Source organism: Rissa tridactyla, chromosome 5 (genome assembly GCF_028500815.1).
Source record: "Rissa tridactyla isolate bRisTri1 chromosome 5, bRisTri1.patW.cur.20221130, whole genome shotgun sequence".
NCBI classification, from domain to species: Eukaryota; Metazoa; Chordata; class Aves; order Charadriiformes; family Laridae; genus Rissa; species Rissa tridactyla.
In genome coordinates, this window is record NC_071470.1 from 62958997 (window position 1) to 62979101 (window position 20105).

Here is a 20105-nt window from a genome sequence, read left to right on the forward strand (position 1 = left end):
AGCTCAAGTTAGACTAGCTTAGTGACAGCAATCGCAATGGGTCTGAACATCTAGTTGAGAGTCATCTGCAAGGCCAAACTCCTGCTTAATGCACTTGATTTAAAGTAGTACGCCAGCAGGCACATCATTATTCTTAAGCCTGTATGCAGGCAGGAGCCACAGGCTGAAACCAGATGCACTTGTCCAGAAGTTTTGTCTATACATTCAGGCCAGTGGTTTCAACTAAATCAGGACAAGCTACCAAGGGACAGTAATAAACCTCTGGGTATAGATGAAGCCCAAGGTCCTGCCACATTTTACACCTCACAGACTCATTCCTCTAAAAGTGTAATCAGAGAGACAGCCAGATTCCAAGGAACATTTTGCTCAACTCTATCAACTATGCTTTTTTTCACGTGCTAAGATTTCAAATGTCACAATTAGATTATAGCAAAGCTATATTAGTTTCACTAATGACCTGCAAAGCCCCTGAAACAGTGAGGATGTAAGGAGAACTGAAGAGAGCTCTCTGTTATCTAATCTTTTACCAATTCACTTTTCAGCACCAACTTGAAGTGCTGTGCTGCCTTGCATCTGAAATACCCAATTCAAAGCTACAAGACATAAGTTACACAAGACCCTTGGGAGGCAGGGAGACATTCACAGCTTCCTTTTCCACTCACTAAAAGGTTAAGAGGCTGGTTCAAGATGATAAGGTAAACACAAGACTTCATTTTCTAAGCCAGGGACTCCATGCATGGGTTACCTCCCCTGTCATTCACGATAGGGTAGACCATGAATCATAGAATGGTTTAGGTTGGAAGGCACCTTAAAGGTCACCTAGTTCCAACCACCCTGCCATGGGCAGAGACACCTCCCACTAGACCAGGTTGCTCAAAGTCCCACCCAGCCTGGGCTTGAACACTTCCAGGGATGGGGCCTCAACAACTTCCCTGGGCAACCTGTTCCAGTGCCTGACCACGCTCATAGTAAAAAATTTCTTCCTAATATCTAATCTAAATCTACCCTCTTCCAGTTTGAAGCCATTACCCCTCATCATGAAAAGCTGCTATAAGGTCTTCCTGCAGCCTTCTCTTCTCCAGGTTAAACAACCCCAACTGTCTCAGTCTGTCCTCATAGGAGAGGTGCTCCAGCCCTCTGATCATCTTCATGGCCCTCCTCTGGAACTGCTCCAACAGGTCCACATCCAGTCTCTTGCCTAGCCTCATATATCCCTCTGATACGTCAGTAATTTTGTACAGGGAAAAACACTGTCTGGGAAGTGCTAATGTAGTCATCTTCCTTGTAGTATTGGGTACTTATAACCAACTGAATATTGCCTTCTTGCTTTTCATTTCTAGTTCCTCCTCTCCTTAGTGGAAAAAAGGAATACCAGGTGTTAACAATTCAATCTCTTTTGCAAATGGAAGCAAAGGTTAAATAAAAAGAGACCACAACAAAACAAATTTACTCAAACTGCAATTAACTAGATTTACAAACAGATGCAAGTCCATTTGTAAGTTTCTATTAAGGAACCTGTAGAATTCCTAATGACAAACAGTAGAGGTCAATTGCCAAGTTGCTGTATTTCAGTCACTGATGGCACAGGTCATTTCATGCAAGCAAAAGCACATCACAGCTAAGTCATTCTTCTCAGCTTCCTGTATCTGTCACTTAGCAGCGAGTAGCTGAAGCCAAGTAACAGGAACTGATCCACTCTTAAATGTTCCTATTTAGTCAAGAGCAGAGGCTTTTTTAAAAGCTATGACAACCATATCATTAATAATCAAGGCACAAAAATAAAAGTAATTTAAGAAAATTGATATGTTTCAAACAGCCATTATTAAACATGTTTTACACAGGTATAATGTAGCAACAAAAAAGGAGAAAGCAAAATCAGTGGAGGGATCATCTGCAGCTTTAAAACAAAACATCTTGAGAGTTGTTCCCATTTGCTTGCCTTGAAATACTAGTTGGTGAACTTACCAGTCGGCTAATAACATGCTTAGAAGCTTGTCCTTTTTCATGTACAGCAAATGAGATTTATTAGCATACTTAGTTTAATTTCTCATTTCATTTAGACTGTAAAATATATTTCCAACACAACCCGCATTGAGTTCTACTTTTCCTTCACTTTCATGAGGTCTTATTTCTGCCTCACTGCCAACTAGAACAAAGTCACTTGCATTTAGTTCTGCCATATACCAGATGAAAATCAGACCCTTTGGGTCACAACCCAAGTCTTTTCAACACATTTTCAGGTGCCAGTAGATTCTCTGTGGTTTCAAATATCTCAAGATCCATGCCAGAGATCAGGAACAAGATCTTGAGGTGTCCAGCTTATGATAGCGCCTAGTCTATCAGTATTTATTAACAAGCTTAAACTAAATTTGAGGCAGACAAGATATACCTTTTTGTTCTTTTTCAAATACTGGAAGGTTTTTTTTCAGTTTATTTAAAAAAATATTTTATTTAAAAAAAAAAACCCTAAACTTAATAGGCAGAAGCTACTCTTTCACAAAGGAGTAAAGCAGCGTACACTCTGAATAAAGAACACGAGGCATATAGAGTTCAATCCAGTCTTCCTGAAAGCATGTAGAATTTATTTTTATAGAATGAAAATAATGGGAAAATTCTCTTCAACTTACTGAATTTTAATAGCTCACTTTCTCTGAGGCAAATCTTAAGTTTCTAGATAGTAGCTAGAGGTAAAGGGCATAAAATGGAAATGCATCCACAGATGAAAGCATGGCCTAAGAGCAGCATTGTATTTTTTTAATACAAGGAATAAATGCAAAGGCTGAAAGTAACCATGTGTTAATCAGTGAAGGAAATGGACAACAGTTACAGCAACAGAATTGTCTTTAAGAAGTTTCACCAGCATAACTCACTTTACCTGTACTGTTTTTAATTGCTGTGTCTGCAAAACAGAAGGCTGGGCCGCAGTGTTTATCAGCTGACTTCCTTGCGTCAAAGCTGAGACACCAACAACAGGTTTCACTTCTGACCGACCTCCAATAACAACTTTAATCTGCTGGCCTTGTACCTTGGAGTCTCCACCTTGGGCTTGGGATGTGGCCTTCTGCGCCTGCGGGAGTTGGCTGTGGGGTAATGCTAAAACAATAGGCTGACCAGACTTGCCCAAAGTTGTTACAATCAGCTTTTGCCCATCCGGTTTAATACTCTGATTCCCTATTTTAATATCAGCAGTCTTGTTCAGAATAATTTGATTGGCTGATATAGTGACGGGGGTCTGAGCACCAAGTTTATGGAGGCCACTTGGAAAGGTAGGCTTTACTACTGCATTCACATCAGTCTTTGGGGTTGTGGTGTTCACTATCATGTCGCCTGAGTGATTGCTGGGTGCAGTAACTGATTCTGTGGTGACTGCGGACGTAGTTGTCGCTGAGGAGTCACTGGTGGAGCTTATGTTCACTATTTCTTCCAGTTCTGTTTCCATGGGAATAGAATCTCCCATGGGGGACGACACAATAACTGCCTCGATGCTATCGTCTTCCACCAGAGTTATACCAGTGTCCATTATTTCCTCAGGGAGCAAGCTGTTGACCTCTGCTGAAACCACCTCCATTTTAGCAGTTGTGGCAGTGATGACCGGAGCAGGTACTGCAATGATATTTTAAAAAGTTATTGGCTTCCAGAACATACATTCTCAAAGCTTTATGAATAGTATTACCAAAGAAGAAAGTACAGTTGCAGAAGTTTTTTCAGATTGAAGGTATTGTACATGCACAGGAGGCATATAAGAAAAAAGTTGTTATCAAAACATAACACAGTAAGCTGAATTTACTCTCAGCAAGAATTTATATTAAACCTCTTCAGCATCATCCATTGAAATCAAATCAAGGCACTGACTTGCTATGGATTACCAGTCCACTCTTGACAACACAGTACACAAGGAAGTACTGTTTCCCCCCAAGACACGAGCACCTTGTTCACAGACATTTAAGCTTACTGAAATATAAAGCAAGAGTTAGACAACTTTAAAAATCCAACAGATCGTAATGGCTTTTCTCATACATGTCAACATTGATTAGCAGGTTATCTTGCCTCAAGAGACTTCGTATCCATACCAGATGTACCAGGTTAATTTTTGCCAAATTCTCATTACGGAAATCTCAGAAAAACAAACAGCTGCCTAGTGACGGGCTTTAATGACCCCACAAGCTCAATCAACCGCCTATGTACCCCAGAACCAAGCCAAAGCCCTGCCCTTCCAAGATGAACAGATAATTACTCTATGCTTGCCTCTATACTGATGAAAAGAGAAGCTCAATAATTTTTTCCTCAATACACACAAGAAAATACAAAGCCCAAATAAGCCCAAATTGGTGATTAATTTGAAATGTGTTCTAAGCAGAAGCCAAAGAACACCCCATTTGAAAGAAAATGGATTTTTTTTTTTAAGCTGAGTAGTAAGAGTCACCAATTTATATTTAAAAAGCCTACAGTGAGATTCAAAGCTGGAGTCACTTCCCACTTGAGAAACCTTAAAGACTTTGCTAGAAATGGTCACATCTACCACTTAAAACTGTATCATTATCAGAGGCTGAAAACAGATCAGTTTAATAAGGCACTTCCCCCACTTGCTGAGCCAGTCAGCATGCTTAGGTACTGGATAGGCAAGCACACTGTGTGGGTATGTGTACACACTTTCAAATACTCATTATAAGCTCAAGAGGACAGGATCCTTGCAAATTCATTTTCCTACTTGCTAGTAAACGCAGAGCTGGGTTACTTGTGCTAAGCAACATTCATAATTAAGGAACTGTGCCACTGAAAACATTGACCAAATGCAGACCTGACATTGATTCCTCTGGAGTCATTGCGGTTCCACTTTGCACAGCAGCTAACTACAGAACAACTGCATTTCACCCACAAAGTAGAAGGATGGTGAAAAAAACCTGCTGTAAATCTAGTTTCCAGGCTAAGCTCAAGGGGCTGTGCTGGAGCAGCCCATGGTCTTCCTGATAGTGAAGAGTGCCATCCTGATTACCCTCACATCCAGAGTACAAGCCATATCAAACTGCCATGATACTCAAGAAGCCTGAGCTGTGAAAGAACTTGTTCAGACGACTGACAGTCAAACTCATACACAGCTCACTTATTGGCAGGTATTTAAAGATACAAAGTTATCTGATGTCACTGCCAGAAATACCTCCTTTGGAAAGCATTTCTCCCAAAGTAATGCCAGTCCAGCTTGCAGTGATGCCAGCCCTGGTAACTAGCACTGGACAAAACAGCTTACTCTTAAGGACACATTAGTAACAGTACTGCATTGCTGTCTTGAAGTGAAATTAGTTAACTGCATACAAGATTACACAAAACCAGGAATAGTAAAAGCAGACTGTTTCAGCAAATATAAAGGCCACTAGCTCTCCTCCTGAGCTGTGTTGCTTTATTATCTCCTCATCAACCTGCATGGGCTGATGTCTTAGATCTTACAACTTGGAATTATTTAAGACACACACACGCCCCTCATGTTCTACACTGACAAGCATAAGGGGCTTGGATCCAGAAGTTAGACTCCTAGGGTCAAGTGCAATCCAAATAATGATTGCCTCCGTGTTTGAAAAGGAGGGAATCGTCTAAATCAGACAGTGGAAAATCACCATATTCAGTAGTGACAATTTTAAATTACTTGCTTTAGGTTTGCATTTGGTACAAGTTATTCCCGAAAACAAAGGTCATTCTTAGTATCTTTTAACATCATATCCATAAAGTATTTGCATATCTTTAACTATTTATACAGTTCAACAGTTATTTAAATTCTTCATTCTTACCATTTGGTTATATTACAAAGCTGTAAATGGTTATTAAACACCTATATCTAGTTGAAAGGATATTTGTATTAAAATGTATGGAAGTCAGAGTTTTAGACAGTGTTCTGACTTCAAAAAAACCACTTGGAAGTTCGAATGCAGAAGGAAAAGAAACACATTACCATCAAGTCTGGAACCAGAAACTGACAAGTTTAAATAAAAGAAACATTACACATGGTTACTGGATTAACAGCTTATGGTCATCACGTTAGGAGATTTTATGGTTGGCTTCCACTAATGTATTCAGGCTAGTGTCATCAACAACAGCAAGAAAAGAACCACAATGCAACCCACTTATTCTATTTCTTCATAGTTTATTGGATATGACTGAAATAGATACATGAAATGCAACAATGAAAATCTCATCCTAGCTATATGAGGCTGCTGTCGTCAAAGGCAGCTTCAACATCCCAGCAGATTTTACTTCTAGGTATTTAGCCAGGATTTCTCAACAGTTCAGCTGTTTATTTTTTTTCTAATGCTTTTATACCAAACACACACTGTTTCCATTTTTCCAGCTCCTCTACTAAAGTGAATTCCAACAGTAAAGGCATGCCAACCTCTTTTAAGATTCTAACAGCTTTGAGATCTTCACAACAGGGTAGATTATTTTAACTATTTAAAAAGACTTGAAAGTTTCCTTAATTTCAGCAATTATGCTTTGAGTCACTTGATAATGCAAGAGCTGTACCTACAACACCCAAAAAAGATGCATCAGTAAGCATTTACACTTATTTAGCTCAAAACCTGAAGAAAAAGAAAACAATCTAAAGGAGTGGATAAGCACTCCATTCACAAAGAATACATGCGTATATAAAATGTCATAAAGGGTAAAGGGAAGAGGAATAAGGAAGAAGATGTCATCATTGTTGGCAAAAATACAGAATGGTGTCTGACAAGTACCTGTGAACCTTGATCTATTTTTTCCTTTTCTGTCACTAGTACATCAGTGCAGAATCTTTAAGAAACTAACACTGTTAAAGCATCGAGATCGATTTTATCAACATCTTTGTTAAAAAAGCAGGCAAAGCAGACACACTAAATGGGAAAAATCAAAAGAATCAATACAATAAAGCACAATGATCTGCAAACAAGTAAACAAAATGCAAGATATAACAATGCCTGTATTTTACAGTAACTAACTGCATCTTATTACATCTCCAGAAATGTCCTCATTTCACTAAAATAACCTTCCAGTTTGCAAACACAAGCAGTTCGAGTGCAGCACTTACATGAAGATATGTTACAAAATCACCAGTGAAGCTATGTAGGAACAGTTTCCTATGCAAGGAAACTGTTTAGAAATTAAGACTGCTGAGACCAGCTTTACAGGATGTCCTGGGATGGTGCTGCTTGTTAGCAAGGTCATCACAATGAAGCATCAGACTAAGGGAACTGTAGCCCCATTAGTGGTCCCCTTCCCATTCTCTTCTCAATACACAGCACAAGCCTGGTGGCATTCAGCCATGGGTATAACTTGACAGGTTTAAAAACACTTGCCTGACCTGCCTTAAGTCATTGGCAATGTTCATTTTGAACTAAATTCTGAAGTGCCACTTTCACCACAATATAGGGAAATCTAATCAGTAACAGCTTTTTTATGAGCACCTATCTCAAAGCACAAAAAACCCCGACCCAAAATCAAAGGCTTCATAAATGCATTAAGCCCAACAGAGCCCCTAAAATAGCAGAGATTCTCTTGGTATCAGTAAAACTGTTGCTGCATGGTAAGCAAATGCCAACTGAAACCAAGAATCTTCACCAGATACAGCAGCTAGTAGTTTTAAAAGCTGGGATAGATGCACACACTTAAGTGTAATGTTATTAAGAGCCAGCAAGTGAAATACTTTCAACTTTTGAGTTAGGAACTGCAAAAACACTTAAAAAGAAGTATGAAGAAGAATGATGCAATACCACAAAAAAATCCATACCCTCAAGAGATCACCACTGGGGTGACTATCCAGGAGACAAATCACATGGACATGTCTAGCATATGTGAAAATAGTTACTACATCACTAACCACAAAGAGATGGAAATATTACCGTATATTCATTATTACAATTTTCTTCCTGAGGGATGTAACAGCAGCTCCTGAAAAACAGGAAATCAGAATCCTTGCATTAAGGGACTTACGAGCATCTCCACAGACCCTTGGTGCTGCAAAGTGCCAAGACTTTTCCAAAGATCAATAGAAGTAAGAGGACATAATAAGCTTTCCAGAGAATCAATGCATATGCCTAATAATTTGCAAAGTGGAAGGGAGATAGTTGCAGTCTCTCCCGAGGGATTTACTAAGTCGGGTGGGGGGAAACGAGGTTGTAAACTACGGTCAGATGAATAGCAGAAAAGTAATAGCGAACCACCTAACAAGTAATGGTTCATTGCAAGTGCAATGGACTCTAAACGCAAACGTAGGCGGAAAAAGCAAAATACCACAGTATCACCAGTTAGCCAATACAAAAGGGGTAACATTCGGCATTCCCTTTGCTGTGACAAAGATGTGACAACACCATCACTTCTCTTTCAAATAAAAGTGGAACAGGGTGCTGTCAGCAGGCTATGGCTCAGATTTGAGGATTTTAAAACTCAAAATTCCCACAATATTTGTATGAAGTTATAGTCATAAAATCAGCACGTTTCTCTTAACTAGTAAAGGTTTAAAAACATCATTTATTTCATTCCTAAATCCATTCATAAGAACAAACGCAAGAGCAGGAGGAAGTAGGGGAAATGCAGAATGGACCCATGATGATTTAACTGAGAAGCACAAGATGCTGTCAGCCACATGCAATTAAAGTTTAGGTGCTTGAATGCTTTTCATATTTTTCGGCTTCTGCTTATCTATCCTCTCCAACAGCAGCAATATGTAAACTCCAGAAGGCTGCTGAGCTGAAAAAATCCAGGTTTTTCTGGTCTTAATATTTAGAGATTAGGCAGTTTAAAATTACCAGGCCTCGAGTAGCTGGAAGCTGCCACAAGAGAGATCCAAGTACAACCCAGTGGCAACACTGCAGTAGCAATTCATTCACCTGCTCCCACTCCCCTTCCTAATCTACCAGCTCTTGCGATGGAGGGGAAAAAAGAGGCATCCTGCAATTATTCAACCATGAAACAGTTACTAAGCTCTGCATGCTGCTATCATTGATGTACAACACTACAAAATATTGACAATTAAAACACAATGAGCCAAAAAAGCCAGAGGAACAAACAGAAGGTGTTCTTTGTAGGCATGTTGTAAAAAAAAAAATTAATAAAAATCTTTTACTTAAGTTTGCAAAAATTTGTGCCCTATTGTCTTCAAAACAGAAATGTTTTACCCACATACTGATATAAAATACGTTTCCTTCACCACAAAAATCTTTAGTTGATCATATCCAAAGCTTTAGAATTGATGCACGCAACATGACCACACCTTCTTCTTTCACCACAACCACTGTCAGAAATATACTTTAAGACTCAGCTGTCCTGTGACCTGTAGGTGTTTTCTTCATATCAAAATGAATTCTCACATACAAGGAATCACAGCATGCTACCACCGAAATCAGATTACGTACACCGACTACTAAAAGCAATTTTTACTATCAAACTAACAAAGACCTTAGATATAGCACATAACCAAAAATCCCCACGAGTCACAGAGAACCTTTCAGGCAAAACAGAAGCTAAAGAGGAAAAAAAGACACAACTAAGTTTTGGATGAAAGCAGCGTGTCATACAAAGTGTACATGGTTGAATTACATTACACATACACGCGAGTGCATTGCTTGCTAGAAAAACAGCATTTTAAAACACACAGATATCTAACTCTGGATTGAACAACACCCTTTTCACCAAAAGAAGAAAATACCTTGCCAAATGCACCAAGAATTACAAAACAAGATTAGCACGGAAGAACATTCTAGCCATTGTGAGGTACTGAGTAGTGTTACTGAAAAAAAACAACAAAATGCCAAGCAGTCACCCAGAATCATCAGTATCTCAAAACCTAAACCACTTAAAGGTCAAATTACTTTCCCATGCATGGCTCAGAGCTATTATCTAGCTATCGTGCTAGTTAAATGTCCATTAAGAGGGCAAACCATATCATTTTACTAATATTAGTCTGCATTTCAAGCAATGTCTACATTTCAAATTTGCATATCTATCTCAATCATCAGTTGACACTTTCAGCGTTTGCTATTTGTGGCTCACAGCAAGCCAAAAACTTAGACTTCCATGTCGTTTTGAAGATGGACAAGGATCAGCAAGCTGATGATAAATCTGCTTCTTGAGAAGTACTTAGTGCCCTTAAAGGGTGTAATCCTCACTGGTGCTACGTAAATTCCAGAGTGCAATGAAGAGCAAAGGCATTACTATTACACAAAAGCTGCCCGCCAATCTAACAGTGCAATGTTCTACAGAAGTAGAAGAACATTGGTATGTGTATAGTTTTCAAATAACTGACGCATCCAGGCTAAAAAGGCAGAAACAGAGTAGTAATTAGGATAGCCATTTATGGTTTGATTACCAACAAATGCATGTTGTCGACCACAGAAAGATATTCCATACACATCTGTACATCCTCCTTTTCTCTTAAAAAGGAGTGATGAAGGCTGCTTTATCATTGTACAGCTAGTCTTAAACACTGCTTGTTTAGCATACACCTTACTTAGAGAACCTTTCCAGGAAAGAACTGGAAATAACATCCATTGCAGCACAAAACTTCAGAACAGTTCAGTTTGCTTTCTGTAACTGGAAACAATGTGCTACTTTCAAGCAGAATTTCATGCAAACTATAAATAAAATAGAAACCAAAAATCAGAACATTTCCCTTCACCCTTCCCTTGGTTTGCATGCCAGTTTCAGTCATTTTCACCACATACAGTAGTAAAAAAGCTGAAAAACAAAACTGCACAGGTGTTCTTATGATTATTAAACACATTCTGAAGATGTTCACTGCCATGAACAATCTAATATTTGGGTTTGTAGATCCCAGGGCCTTTACATTTAATGAAGCATTTCTAACCTTATGTTCTATGCAAACTTTGTGGTGAGACCAAAAGAAATAACCCGTAAAATAACTTCAAATTATTTTATTTCCTGTAGTGTTTGGGAGGCCAAAATTAAAGCATTAAGAATCTGAAGTTAAAATGTATATATGTGTAGTGAACTTAGCTTGACTGCAAAAAAACCCCACACAACTTAACAGATGTGAAGAGTACTTATCACTAGGCCCAAGAAACACATATTTCGGTCTTTTAAATATAGCTTGAAATAAAGGTCTTGCTTTCTAAATTCCAGACACCTCTTGAATGTGGGGCTACAGAAAAATTCAGAACACACAGCGATATCACACCAAGAACACTCTTACAAACAACAAGCATGAAAACTGCCATCATAGGCTTGGTATCAAGTTCCCCATAGACTTTTACCAGGCGTTATCATAGCAGGCACCTTTTAAGATTAGGCTTGCAGCCAGCAATATCAGCAAGAGCACATTTTAGCGCTGTATTTATGAGCAAAGGTTCATCACAACAGAACTGTAACCTACCAATTTTATTAAGACTTTGCAAATCAGGAAGCACAATGATTATGCAGTGCACATGTATACTTCAGCAGTGCTGCCCACTCAGAAGCTACAATAAATGAAGTTCATAACTGAAACAAAAATGCACACAACACTGATTTCAGTTGGGTATTTCATTTCCAAAAATATGCTAACAGGGCACAGAAAAAAATTTTGTCCTAAAAACTTAATTCCTTATGTGTCTTATGCAATCATATGATTATTTTCAAAGTTAGAAGAATGCAGAGATGAAAACCAGACAAAAATCTAAGACTATAAACTGCAACGCTTTCAGGGCAGTACTGTCAAGATTTGAACAACAGTGAAAGCTGTTATGGCCACCACTGCTTTTTAAACTTAGCCTAGAAATCTAAGTAAGCTTTCTTCATTTTTAAGTCCAAGCGAGCATCGAAAGAAAAGCAAAAACAGCTCCAACAGTTACATTGCAGTGATGCACCAGAAAACATGCTTCTTAGCTGCAGACCACAGCAGCTCGACCAGCCTTAAACATGACAACACTTAACGAGTACAGAATATATTTACTTGCAGAAGGACTGAGCTGAAGATAAATAGCTCGCCTGCAGGCAAACTGTGACTTGGTTCAGATGTCAAAACACACTACTACCCCCTCCCACTTTAATCTCTAGATAAAGCACTCCCATATTCCTTTTGGGGAAAAATTATTTAAATAGCCAGGACTGTGCAATAGCTGACTGGGTTTTCTGCAATGAAATTCCACCTTGAGTCAAGAGATCAATTCAATAGGAGAAATGGGAATTTCAGTGAAATCTTCATCTCTGCTCCAGAACCATGTGGGCCACTTCAAAACGCAGGCTTCTCAGACCTCTGGAGTCTCATTTATCATAATACAAAAGGTTGAAGAGCTTCTGAAACACAAACTGGTAATTTCCGTTAGGTGTACATAAGAAAACCAACAGTTAATCTTTTGAATAAACACCTCAAAAAAAATATAAATAGAATCTTACAGACAGGACTAGCCAGAGAGATGCATTCAGTGACCAGGACCACACAGTATGTTATGACTAGGACCAAACAGCCTTTGTTTTCAATATTGTGAAAGCAATACAAAGATACTTATTGTATCTTACCCTATCCCTGGAGATGCTTAATTCCAGACAGCATACACCAAGGCCACCTGGAAGGAAGAGTTCTTTCCATGCACCGTCTGTGCTGCTTAATATATCCCTTTCTGTCCTTACAGCATACCCTTCCCGATGTGACTTCCATGGCAAACATGCTCTACCACCAGTTGGACAAGTCACCACTAGACTGAGTTGAAACAGATCCAGAAGGTTCCTCTCATTCTCAGAATTAATGAGAGAAAAAACAACTACATGCAAAGCCTTAATTGTGTTTCTCCACTGAAACAGTTTTTTTGGTTTTTTATGTTGTAAGATCACCTAGCTCATAGCTTCCCTCTTTACTACATCTAAGATGACTTTTTAGACACAAAAGAAGCTTTTTCCAGATGTCAATTTATAATTTTGGGGATTGGAGATTAACAGTGTTGTTATATATGACAGGACATCAAAGCTGACCTGTAGCCTTGACAGCTTATCTGCTGTGACTCAGTTGCCCTAGTCAATAGCTACATTGTATTAAAGCATCAATACCCACAATGCACTGGACACACATGAATTAGAGAATATCTTAGCACCTGAGTAAGTTCCCCCAGAATCCAGCTCAGGACATGCACCCAAACAGCTCTGTGTCAAACTGTATGCTCTATCAAAACCAACTGAGCAACGGCAATATGACTTGACTATGGGATGAGTTTGTGCAAAACTGTATGGCATCTGCATTGTTGAGGGTAGTCTATGTTCTTCATATCTGGACAACTAAGATAACTGTCTTCCAAGGACAAAGTTTATTTTGCAGCTATAAAAAAATATTAGAAGCATAAGCAAATATAACAACTCATGATAACAATGCCATTAAGAATTTTTCTTAAGGATCCAGCACAACTAACTTGTCAAAGTTTTTATTCAACCTATGGTTTTTTTTGCTGACATAACGCCAAAACTCACCTTCCCATTCAAAAGAGAATAATTTTCCCAATCATTCCAGTAGCAACGGTAAAAATTCACAAGTAGCCTCCCACTTTCATGTCTTCTGCTTCTCTCCTGGGAGAATCCATAGCTCATACACAATTTTTAATTTTTCTCTTCACAGGAAACAAGTGACAACCTTTGCTAATGTGCCAAACCTTTGTACGTACGAAATTGACTACAGCCTTATTGGTCCCTCTGCTGCAGCCAGTTTGCAGCACTGGCACCAGAACTATTCTTTGCAAGTGGAGAAAACCCCACTCTTCATTTAATGTTTCATGCATTAACCCAGCAAACAGAAGAAATTTATTTCAATAAAAGATTGAATACACTACATAAAACCACAAGGCTTATAGTTCCCCAGAGATTCTTGACTGCTTGCTAGTGCAAGTGACATAGAACATGTACCTATGCAAAGGAGAAAAAAGCTACAGTTAAGAAAATCAAGGTCACTTGTTCGCCTAAGCTGATTTCAAAGGAAAAAAAGTAATCTTAAATAAACAAATCATTTTATTGGGTCATTTTATAATCAAAACAAAATAAAGAAGATGCTAGTTCATTTCCTTGTTTGCTGTGTTCTCCCATCACTTTTTGCTAAGTACATACAAGCACACGTCAACTATTCCAGGCAACTGAAACTCACAAAGATCAGTTGTACTAAAAGATAGGAAATGCAGTTATAGAATGGTTCAGGTTGGAAGGGACCTTAAAGATCATCGAGTTCCAACCCCCCTGCCCTGGGCAGGGACACCTCCCGCTAGACCAGGTTGCTCAAAGCCCCATCCAGCCTGGTCTTAAAACACTTCCAGGGATGGGGCAGACACAACTTCTCTGGACAACCTGTTCTAGTGTCTCACCACCCTCACAGTAAAGAATTTCTTCCCAACATCTAATCTAAATCTACCCTCTTCCAGTTTAAAACTGTTACCCCTCGTCCTATCATAACACTCCCTGATAGAGAGTCCCTCCCCATCCTTCCTGTAGGCCCCCTGGAAGGCCACTAAGTTCTTAAGAAACTCTTGACACTGAACATGATTTCTCTCAATTGCTACAAAGGCCTTCACACAAGCGCATGTATGCCCAAGATTTGTCCTGTACAGCTGGAATATTATCAAATGAAAGACCAAAACGGCACACAGGCGATCTTCCTGTACTACAATTCTTGTTATGAATTGCCATCCTTCAATTTTGCTACCGTTTCAATAATGGGTAAAATAGCGTCATTCATTTTATTCATTCCCCATTTTCTTACTCTCTCTGACATGCTACATTGTCTCTAAAATTGAAAGGTTTGTTTTGTTGTAAAGCAAAGAATTACAAAAATCGCTCAGCACTGCATTTTTTCAACAGTCTTTTGTTTAAGCTTGCTGAGCTAGATCTTGCCTTAAAAAATATGTCATGAAAACAAAAAAAAAAAATAAAAATTTACCTGTAAGAAAGCTGTGGTTAACAAAGGTAAGTGGAAAAATTAATCATCTAAGATTGCAAACCCACCATGTTTGCATATGTAACAGCAGAGTGAAAGCAAATTGTTTTAACACAGTAAAAAATATGTGTGTGGAACACAGACAATATAATTTCCATTCTCTTTCCTATTGTCTACAGGAGAGAAGATATGGAGGCAGTTTGTCTGTATGCTTCCCAGAGGATCATGGTTCTGTATTTATCAAGTACACTACCAATGGCAAACCATAGCAAGGAAAAAAAACCCAACCTTAGTCCTTATCAAATGCTGAATATACATCTAGTATAAGTATCAAGTCTTTTTTCATCGGTTACAAGGAATGCTAAGAAAATATCAGGTGTTCTTCACCACAAATTTAACTGTCTATAGTCGAAAATTCAAAATAATAGTTCCCAAGGCAACCATAATTCCCTCAACCAACGCAGACCGTTCCCTTCCCATTACTCTACATTCTGTTAAGTGAATGCTCCCTACGTGACACACCATAGATGCAATCAGGTGCAGTGTATCAGAGGAACCAGCAAGATACACAAATTGGCAACTCCTATGTATTGAAAGTAACAGCTATCAAGTGATACGGACATGAGAGATCTACGTGACACAGTTTGGGGTTTGGGGTGGTTTTTTTGGTTTTTAATGGGAAGAAAGATTAAGCTCATGTCACCATGGCCATGTTTATAATAGAGGATCTAGCTGCTTTCTTTTTAAGAATGAATGGAGGAAAAAAAAACAGAACAAAGCAATCACTTGCCCACATACTAGTTATCAGATCCTTCTTCCCTTGGTTAGTTTGGGGTAATTTAAGCTTCCACCATAATTTTAAAAGGAAAACCAACAGCTGAAAAACCTTATGTCAATCGACTTGTAATCATATACTAATAAAACAAGAACCTGCTACAATTTTTTAGGATTTACTGTGAAAAACATCCTAGCAATAGGATGTTTTTTCATATAGCATCCTTTGCTACTTTGACCACTGTGTGCACATGATCAGCAGCATTACTTTCCTTATACTCCAATTCCCTGTGCGTATTAAACTAGCACTACTGCCAAAGCTCTCCTGTCCTCCTTTGGCACCTGCCTATTCATTTTCCCTCCTCCTAGCAAACATTTACGTAGCTGCAACGGCAGCCCAGATGAAGTAACCAAGCTGGGTTAAAGCTAGCTATCCAAACCAAACTCTGGGCTGTCACAGCCCTGCCTTCTCCATGCTGCTCACTCTGGCCTTCAACCCAGGAAGAAAACTACACAAAGTAGTGAGCAAATTCTGGTGGGCCAGTGTGCTGAGATAGCTCAGTTCAAAGTCTATGAGCACCCCAACAGCACCAAGAAATCACACCACAGCCAACAATTCAGCTGGGGCAGGGGGCTGGGGAAACCCAGGAACCACCCTCCCCTCCCAGCGTAGCATTTATTACTCTCTGACTACTCAAAGCACAAGAGAAGGGGAAAGCATGGAAGACGAAGAAGTTACCAGGGAAGAGCAGAGCCACATTCCTCACCAGCAAAGCAGCAACATGCGCTCATGGTACTATAGCAGTGCATAGCCACATCTTCTCCCAGATAAATGGGAGAGTAACACTTAGGAAAAAAAAACAACACTGAAAGCAAGGACTAAACTACAAAAGCTGCCAGGAAAGCTCTGCCCAGGCGCTACATTAGCAGCAATTAACTAGATTTTAAAACAGAAAGCTTTCATTTGTTTGCAGATTGTGTCTCCTATTTCATTCAAATATTTGGGGGGGAAGAGCAGATTAAGCTATGTAGGTAGACCCGAGACCACTGGGAACTTTTTGATAAAAAAATAATATAAAAAAAACAAACAAAAGGCACCAAAAAACTTTTCAGGGGAACAACAGATTAATCTACAGAAGTTTCTAAAACATTCTTCAGATAGGCTTCTTGAGTCCATAGCAGAAACCGCTGTTAATCCAAAGGAAGAAAAAAAACCTGCCAGACCATAGAGACGGGGACTGGGTACGTCCCTGGAACTCGTACAGCAGACAGAGCAGAGCCCAAAACTAAGGGCATAACCCTCATGTGGGTAGCAACATGTTCAACTGAAGAAGTATGGCTTCTGAACGGGAACAACACACAAGTTGGAAAAATTAAGGAGCCACCATCCAGATCAGGAACATGAGAAACTTGAATCTCTCGCATCATGTAGCTATGCACCCTCATCACTGATCAACGGATTATTCCGACAGTCCTATTCTTTCTTGTGCAAGAAAAACTTTTATGTTTTCTAATGTTGTCAAGCAAGAAAGCCTAGTTAGGGGCTGTACTGAAAGACATATGCTGCTTATCATTTTCTAAGCAACCTACTCAAATGTAAGGCCTGGCAAAAAAACCTCGAATGAAGAGTTCAAGAAACATTTTCCACTTCTTATTGGGAACTTCTGCAGCTAAGAATAAAAAACAAAACAAAACCAACCACCGTGAGGTTTTCTCCTAGGTACTTGTTATGAAGCCCAGCATTATAGTATACAAACTCTGTAGGACATTAAGATGTGCTTCTAACAGGACGTGAAGTAAGAAAGCACTACCTCTATATCACAGGAAGGGAACAGAAGTACAAGCAGACCAGGTAAGAGATAAGGAAGCACAGTTTGTTGCTGAAGCAGAAAACAAAACACACTTCCCTAATCTATGTTACTGAGTCCCCCCCCAAAATATTTTTCAAAAAAGCATAAGGGAAAAGAATCTAAGGGGCTTTGACCGCTTTTCAAAACCTAAAAATTATCCCAATGTATGAGATAATGATGTCTCTAAGGCTAAAATCTGACAGCACTCTTCATGCCACATTTCAAATTCACCAGTGGTTAGCAGATACTCAATCTGAAACCAGTTAAAGCTTTTTGAGAATTCTAGCTGAACCATTCAGAGCATTCAATTACAAACTATCTCAGCTTGGACAATGTAGAAGCATAAGCAAACCAAACAACAGCATATAGTTCTTGATACATGATCTGAACAATCAACCTTGCATAACAAACTTTTAAAACTTGCCCCATTGCAACAAGCATGAAGTACCTTTTTATCCCATTAGAGACGCTGGGTTGCATTTTCTAACAAACTCTCCAGGCCAGCCTTTAAGAGCCCTTGGTCTACTGAGCAATACAGCCGTACATCTCTCTGTAGGTTGATAAAAGTCTGTACAAGGCATGGAACCAAGCAAGTTACCACTTGCTTACACATATCTAAATTGGATGTCTTAGGAAATAAAAAGAAGTATAATGCATTTTATTTTATGAAAAGATTCCCCTGGCAAAAGTAATCTCAGCTGATAACCTGCTACTCTTCTTGCCTCCAGTAAGCCAAAAAGCTATTGTGAATAAACTAACCACACACACAAGGCATTGCTTGTTATTACCAGCTTTATGTAAACAATGCAAGGAATATTCTGAATTATTTTTCTATATTCAGTATTTTCTACAATAACTCTAACATATTTCAAGCAACCGTTCAAAATGATGAACCTAATGAAAGGTCATTTAAATATCTATTATTTCTTCACTTGAAATCCTAAGTCTGAGAGCTCTCCTCCCGTTCACACTATGTTCCAGTGGACAATTCCACATGCTCTCAATGCCACAGTGCTTTCCACAACTCAAAACCCCTATGCCAAACGTTACATAATCAGTACACGATGTGCTTCAAAGTTAAGGCTACCAATAATTAATAATACATTCTGACTGCCAATATGCCTCATAATGAGCAAGAGTGATGAAGAGAGACGCTGAAACTGTCCCAGAAGACGGTCCAGCTAAACTCAGTCCGAACTCGGAGGCTGTCCGCGGCCGTGCAGCAGCACGCTGAAGGCACAGCTACGCCCTCACACTCGGGTGAGTTAAGGAAGTGCGGAAAACACCCTACGCCGTTTCCACGGCACCCCGCTCTGCCGCGCAGAGCCCGAGCGAGCATCCCCCGCAGACAAAGGCAGCGCGTCCTCACCCCGGACTAAGTCCGGCGCGGCCCCGGCAGATCCTCAAGGCGCAGCCCGGTCCCCTCCGGCGGCCCACGCCGGCAAGTTTGGCGAGGAGAGCGTCCCCGGGCCTAAGCCGGCGGCCACCGCGTCCTGCCGCCGCCAAAGCCAGGGGTCCGGGACCGCCCGGCCCGAGGGCACCCGACCGCCCGATGCGGTGTCCCGTAGGCCAGAGAAGCCGGGCCCCGCCAACCCCAGGCCCAGCGAGGCGAGCCCCAGCGGCCGCGACGGCTAGTGTCGCGCGACGCCGGTAACGGCCGCCCCCCGCCCTCCACGACCGTTACCCCCGCGCGCCCCCCGGAGCCCCACCTCATCGGCGGGCGGCGCGGGGGCGGCGGGATCCGCCGGGCTCCGTCAGCGGCCGCCACCGTATTTCGAAAGATCCGCCATTTTCACCCCGTCACCACCGCCCCCCGCGGCCCGCCCCCGCCGCACCTGCCCCCGTCGCACCGCCCCGCCCCGCCTCGCCGCCGCCCGCGGGGCGTCCCCGCCGAGCTGCTCCGCCGCCAAACCCCAACTGCTTCCGGACCGGCAAGGAAGGGGCCGGCGGCAGGTCCCGCACAGACCCCCGGTCCGAGGAGGAAGCCTCGCCGCCGCCCCCTCGGTCCGTTTTAACCCCACCGCTCCGCTGCGGCTTTGAGGGCAGCTGATCTCAGCGAGCAGAGGCGAAGAGACCCGCCGAGCGGGCATCCCCCGCAGCGGAACGGCGGCCGGGACGACTGTCCCTGCAAGCCCGAGGAGGTCGGCGAGGCCGCCCGGGAGCCCGCCCCGCCACGGGTAGCGCGCCTAGCAGGGCCGGGCCTATGCCTTCCCGGCGGGAGGCGGCTGTCAGTGCTCCACAGCTCCCTCCCGGGCTCCGCCGCTCCTTCCCCGCCAGCGCAGCCGTGCCCGCACCCCCTTCTTCTCCTTCTTGCCGCCGCTTTCCCGCCCCTCGCACTCACCGGGCGGGCGCCCTTCCTCTTCCTCCTCCTCCACTGCTGCTGCTGCTACCGTTGCCTCTCTTCGCCGCTGTCGCCGCACGCCCTCCGCGCCTCGCGCCGCCGCCGGCCCTCTCGCCTCCGCTACCGCGCCCGGCGGCCGTGGCGGCGGCAGCGCCCGCGATGAAGCCGCCGTGTTTGTTCAAAATCACGCGCCCCGCGCCATTCCTCCGCCGCATCCCATAATACTGCGCCGCGCCGCCCTGGCAACCGGGCGCAGCGCCCCGCGCGCGCGCGCGCCGTG

General features: G+C 41.7%; 1 protein-coding gene across 4 annotated transcripts in view; it reads right to left on the bottom strand.

Moving 5' to 3' along the window:
* Positions 1-20079, bottom strand: part of LIN54 (lin-54 DREAM MuvB core complex component) — a 42365-nt gene extending 22286 nt beyond the window's left edge. For 2 of the 4 annotated variants that reach the window (XM_054201843.1, XM_054201842.1), the window contains exon 1: positions 2876-3603. In XM_054201843.1, coding sequence (XP_054057818.1) covers positions 2876-3568 — 693 coding nt within the window. In that variant the 5' untranslated portion in view covers positions 3569-3603. Of the gene's footprint in view, positions 1-2875; positions 3604-19193; positions 19311-19825 lie in introns of those variants that run through there. The other 2 variants (XM_054201844.1, XM_054201845.1) reach the window with 2 other exon arrangements.
* Positions 20080-20105: the final 26 nt, after the last annotated feature.